At 48.9% G+C, this 5,904-nt stretch overlaps 2 protein-coding genes across 2 annotated transcripts in view; both read left to right on the top strand.

Annotated features, from left to right (window-relative positions):
- The first annotated feature begins 259 nt into the window (after window positions 1-259).
- Window positions 260-5,293, top strand: LOC119274814. The gene is made up of 6 exons (XM_037555534.1): window positions 260-370; window positions 452-864; window positions 999-1,292; window positions 1,989-2,192; window positions 2,274-4,351; window positions 4,484-5,293. Exons 1-6 carry the CDS (start codon window positions 295-297, stop codon window positions 4,998-5,000), a joined length of 3,582 nt encoding a protein of 1,193 aa, XP_037411431.1. The 5' UTR covers window positions 260-294; the 3' UTR covers window positions 5,001-5,293.
- A 322-nt stretch (window positions 5,294-5,615) lies between these two features.
- The window catches only part of LOC119279329, a 4,752-nt gene continuing 4,463 nt past the window's right edge, over window positions 5,616-5,904 (top strand). The window contains exons 1-2 of the mRNA XM_037560602.1: window positions 5,616-5,684; window positions 5,773-5,901. Coding sequence (XP_037416499.1) covers window positions 5,616-5,684; window positions 5,773-5,901 — 198 coding nt within the window. The remainder of the gene's footprint in view (window positions 5,685-5,772; window positions 5,902-5,904) is intronic.

The following is a 5,904-nucleotide window of genomic DNA, read 5'->3' as shown; positions in this document are numbered from 1 at the left end:
CGACCTCTCTGGGCCCATAGATCTCATCATGTTCAAGCAAGTTTTCAATAAAAACTGATTGTTCTTTTTGCCTCATCTTCACATCATCCAAAAACGGTTCCCTCATTAGCGCCTCAAGTTCCTGCCCGTGTGGAAGAGACGGAGGTTGTGGTCTATGGGTGCCATCGCAGCCGTTAGATCCCGATCCAACGTCTTTAAATAAACGCTCGTGCAATAAACCAGACTAGTTAGATTAATTCAGAAAGGGGGAGCACCAAAACCTCCGGCGACAGGGGCGCGGCGGCGGCGGCGGCGATGGAGAGCATCCCGGCGGCCTCCGCCATGGACTGGAGCATCGACCTCGACAAGGGCCTCCGCTCCCGCCACCTCGGTAACCCTCTCGACCACCGACTCTCTTCTTCTCCGCACCACCCCTTAGCGCCTCACCTCACCCCCCCTCCGCTCCCTCCAGGCACGCGCCTCAAGGCCCTCGAGGCCGCCGCCCCGCGTATCCGCGACCTCGCCGCGAGCCCCGCCGTCCCCGCGGCGGTGGCCTCCGCGTTCGGCGTCCTGCCCGCCGAGCCCCGCGTCTTCGCTGAGACCATGCTCCTCCGCCTCGCCACCGAGTTCAGGGCGGCCGCCGACGACACCGTCCGGGCCCGCATCGTCCGCGCCCTCCTCCCGGCCCAGGACGCCGCGTGGGCCTGCGCGGAGCCCGACCAGATACTCCGGAAGGTCGCGGCAGCGCACGGCGGCGCGGCGGGGACCCCGCGGGCCAGGGAGCTCGCGCTGAGGATGTTCGGCTGCCTCGCCGACCTCGCCAAGGACAGCGTGCACGTCCGCTCCATCGTCCTCTCCGGCCTCCGCTCCTCCAATGCTGCCGAGGTCAGTGCCACTACTAATCACCATGGCTGCTTTCTACTACTGTACTTCCTAGGATCATGCTACTGATCTTGCAATGCACATGTTTGTTAGTAGTAAGTAATTTGTTCAGGGTTCCTGTGCTTCTCCTTCGGCAGGTGAAAGCGGCATTGTTTGCGGCCGGTTGCTTTTGTAAGCTTTCAGAGGATTTCTCATACATCACCCTTCAAGTGCTGGCTGGATTAGTTATCTCACCAAAATCAGAAGCTCAAGTTATTATGGCAGCAATTAGGACTTTCTCGAAGCTTGGTTGTTCGTTGGCTGTTATCCGTAGAGTTCATGAGGTTGGAAAACAGATGGTTCTAGGCAACCTGGAAGATGTATTCAAAGCTGAAATTCTATTCGCACTCTCCAGACTGGCGTCCAAGTCAATTGTTTTGTTTGGTGATCAGGTAATGTAACCCACAAGTTGCAGCTAAATTTCTCAAATTCATCTCTGCAAGTATGTTTTCTGATTCCTGATATGTCATTAAGTTCATTTTTCCATAACCATATCTTAGTATTTAGCTTTTTATTTTAGTTAAATATACTTTCTCCTCCAATTTACATTTGCTAACATTGAAATATTGCTAGGTGGGAACGTATATTTACTTTCCTTTAAAATTTTAGCTTTCCTATGGTTCACTGAAAGATGGTTTCTGCTTTTCGGCTTTCGCAACTAAATAAAAGCACTACACACACACACACAGAAAAAAGGCAGCCCGGTGCACGTAGCTCCAGCCTGCGCAGGGTCCGGGGAAGGGTCCGACCACTTTGGGTCTATTATACGCATCCTTTCCCTACATTTCTGCAAGAGGCTGTTTCCAGGACTCGAACCCGTGAGATCATGGTCACATGGCAGCAGCTTTACCACTGCGCCAAGGCTCCCTTTCATAAAACCCTTACACAAATAAGGTTCAAAACATCTTATGATTCCCTTTTGAGTTTTGTGCTGCTGCAATCTTAATTTGCAAGGCATGCTTTTATCAATCCTCTATTCGAGAAGCTGGGGGCTAGTGTCGAGGCATAAATAGCAAGTTATCGTCGTTCTCCAATCGTCGATTGATTTGGAACTAACTTTATTTCCTTGGTTAAATCTGCTATTGCAGGTGGCACTTCTGTTATCATTTCTGGGACATGAATCTTCTCTTCCTATGAGGACTACGGTTTTGAAAAGTTTATGTTTTATGTTTCGCAGAAATACTTTCTATCTTCCTGGTGCCAGTACTATTTTTGGCACATTATTACAACTAATTGATGATGAGGATTTCCCACTTGATTGTAAGAGCTATGCATTCAGAATTCTGCAAAAGGTGAACACTAGCTAATGGACTTTGCTCATTCTGATTTAGACTTATCTTTATTTTTATCTGATTGGAAAGGGTACTTTTCAGATTCTCTGTGTTAAAGATCCAAGCATCCGTCATATCAATGCTTCTGAGTTATCTAAGCTTGCTCTGGCTGCTAAAAGATTTTTGCATTGTTCTTCCTGGGAGATGCAATATAATGCTCTTGAAATTCTTTTGGATATCTTCTTTTGCTTTCTCAAGCAAACAAAGCTACATCAGACTATAGGTACTCTGGAGAGTTCATCATTCTCATACACTGGATACCCAGGAATTTCGAACTACATGCTGTCAACTCATGAAGAAACTAGTGAGGATGAAAGATCTCTGAATAAGATTTTAACAGCAATAGTGGATAATATAATATCTATGGCCAATCAACTAACGAACTGCAGAAGCAAGGAAGTAGCAACTGGACATATATACGTGTCCTCCTGCGAATTAGAGAAATACAGGGCACTGTTTAGCCTTCTGCTAAAGCTTGTTTCAGGCTACCCTTCTTCTGCTTCTGCTGCTCTTGATAAAGTAAGATGCCTGATGAAAGAACTTGCTCAAATAAATGCCAGTCATCACTCCGGAGTAGCAGCTAGTTGTGTTGAATCATCTGTTGAACCAGCGGCTGGAAGTATCAAAGCTTCTTGCATGGAAACTGACACTGATATGGCAAAGTTAGCTTCCACTGAATTTTGTAGCAAGAAGAAATCATCTTTAGTGCATGTTCTAATTCTGTGCACGCTCAAATTTGCAAATGCTTGCCATGATATGTGTCATAAAACATCTGCCTCTTCCTGCGATCTTCACCATAGTGTCAAGGGTCTAACTGAATGTGTGCAGCAGAACGCCTCTCAGTATTGCAGCACATATGAATTCTTCCGTCTTATAATGTGTGCACGCATCTCATGGAGTACTCGTAAAATCAGAGATGGTGATAAAGGATCAGGTGATTCAAATGATCACCCTAGAATATTCTTTGCTCCTGCTTGGATAGCACATGAATCGTGTGCCCTCCGGATGACCAAAATGCTTACCAGAAAACAGAGCTACTGGGAAGCCTATAGGTCTGCTATGTACTGCTGCCACGAAGGTCTCTGGTTCACAGCGTCATTTGTCTTTAGAAAAGTTTCAGCTGCTTTTGAGTCAGGTGCCTTTGGTTTTTGGTTCAAATCATTGCTTCTTTTTGGTGCCGGAGAACTTGAGATGAAGCTATTGCTTTTTCCTTCAGCAATCAATAAGTTGGTTGGTGAGCTAAATACAGAGGCAGATCTTCATGAGGACCTCTACTGTGTCGAAACAGATGTTGACAGTACTCTTACTGGATCTCTAGTGTTGCATGGCTACCAAGAAAAAGTTAGTGGTATTTGTGAGAGAACATGCTTAGCAAATGATGTCCTGACATCTAATGCCTCCTCAGACCGCGAATTCTTCTTCCAGAGGTGGTTCATTAGTCTGAGAGCGTCTTTTCTTAAGATCTTAATTGATGTTCTTGGCATCCTTAATGCACATTCTTCTGCTCCCAAAGACATAGCGCATCATGAATCTTCAAGTGTAGCCATAGAGAGCAACCAAGTCCTCCTAGCTTTGACTAATTGTTCTTTAAGACTGAGTGACCTAGCAAAGAGTTATGATCTACTAGCTGCATCCCATGGGGACATGGATCACCAAAGCTTTACTTCTATAGCCAGGCTTGCTTTCATGTGCTCACTCTTGTCATTTTGTACTGCGTTTTCTGTAGATTTCTCAAATGTACCTGGCAGTTCAGAGCCTTGCAGGCTTCCAGAGAGATTTTCTTATGCTTCAGTCCTACAAGATTTACATCAAAGAGTGGATAGGAATGATAGCCAAGTTTTGTCGCAACTGCGGCAATTCATTTCTGTTTCTTCTTATGAGCTGGACTCTGTACAGTTCAGCACAAGAATGAATTTGTCTGGTAATCTGGAAAAGGATTCGTATTCAAGCTTCAAGTTTGCTGTGGTATCATTGCTCCGTGCACGCGCGGATGCCAAAGGAGTGACAACTGGAGAGGACGCTCTGCATCATTTGCACAGAGGGATGCAACTTCTGTCTAGCATTTTGTGGAGGTTCATGGAACTGCCTTTTGTGCTTCCCAGACACTTCTTCAGCGTAAGGTACATATAAGGCTGTGCCCTTGAATTGCTTTGAGTGAGACTGCGATCATCTTACATTTTTCTATGTATAAGACAAAGTCCCGAATTTTGTATTGTCAGCAGTGCATAACATGGGATCTTATATTTTTGCAGGCCTTGCCTTGGCGCCGAGCTCTTCGTGTTCGATTCCAACCCTGCAAACAAGAACAGGATATCAGCACCGCACGGTTTCCAGCTCTCCCTGACTCTCTGCTTGCAGTGGAAGCGCGTACTGGAGCGAGCCCCCATCCGCATCGCGAAACTGTACTGCGTTCTCGCCACAAGCCCATCGTCACCCCTACACATCGCGGGAACGAGGAGCAAGCAGTTCGAGATGCGCAGGACCACCTCCGAGATGGTCGTGCTGCACTCCGAGCTGCTGCAGCACATAAAGAGCGGCGGCCTGAGGAAGACGAGCCACAAGAAGAACTCCCACGCCGAGCTGGTGACAGCGTTCGCGTGTTTCAAACCAGCTGACTCTGGCCAGGGGTTCTCAGACTGCCTGCTGGACGTCTCCTCGTTTCCTCGCGGCGATTACCAGATAGCGTGGCAGGCGTGCTGCGTGGACGAGAACGGCCGCTGCTTCAGCTTGCTGCCGTTGAATGACGGCGCCGTCTTCTCCGTCCAGTAGCCCTGATTGGGCTCGGCTGAAGCTCGGCGTGTTGGTTGTAGAAGCTATGTGTGTGTGTGTGTAGTCTGTGATGTAGAGCATGCCAATTGTTGCTGGGTGGGTAGTCACTTAACATGAGGCCATGTGCAAGCTGGATGTGATGAATTCAGGCTTATAGTTTAGTTTGGGGCAGCCATGTGATTGATGTACAGAAGATACTAGCATAGATGATTGCTTACTGCTTTAACTGAGATCTACATATGTGACCTTGGTTGCTGCTTGCCATATATGAATCCATACAACTTGGATATGAATATGATGAATTCCGGCTTTAGTTCCGTCCCTCTGATCTGATGTGTCTGTCTTTCTGTGCCCTCAGCTGAATTCAAATCATATCGACCGCTTCTGTTCGAATTCCGAACCCGGGCACGCAAATGACGGTTTCAGCAATGCTGGATTATGAATTCAGGCTTGCCGTGGCGCTCCTCTGCTGTGTGCTGTGTCCCGTTTCAGTAGGTACGTACTACTAATTCAGATTCGCCGCTCGGGAGTCTCTGCTTCGTTCAAAATTTCGAAACCACCCACGCACACGCCAGGTTTGCTGCTCGCTCGCTCGCTCGCTCCTCGGCGCCGGCCATGGCGCTGCTCTGCTTCCTCCTCGACCTGCGCAACATCCCGCCGCCCCTCCTCGGCCTCCTCAAGCAGGTACCCGCTCCGATTCCTCCCTCCCCCTTCCCTTCCCTCCAGTCCATCGGTCTCCGAGCCCTAACGGCCGCCGCATCCGCGCGCGCAGTGCCTGCTCCACCTCGCCAACCACTACGCCGCCGCCTCCGCCTCCGCCGCCTCGCTCCCCGACCGCCTCGCCCTCTGCTACGTCCACCACGCCGCCGCCTCCAGCTCCTCCTCCCGCTCCACGCCCGAGGTT

The sequence above is a fragment of the Triticum dicoccoides genome, chromosome 3B, assembly GCF_002162155.2.
Source record: "Triticum dicoccoides isolate Atlit2015 ecotype Zavitan chromosome 3B, WEW_v2.0, whole genome shotgun sequence".
NCBI lineage: Eukaryota > Viridiplantae > Streptophyta > Magnoliopsida > Poales > Poaceae > Triticum > Triticum dicoccoides.
The sequence above is the reverse complement of the archived record's forward strand: the minus strand, read 5'-3'. Positions and strand labels throughout refer to the sequence as shown.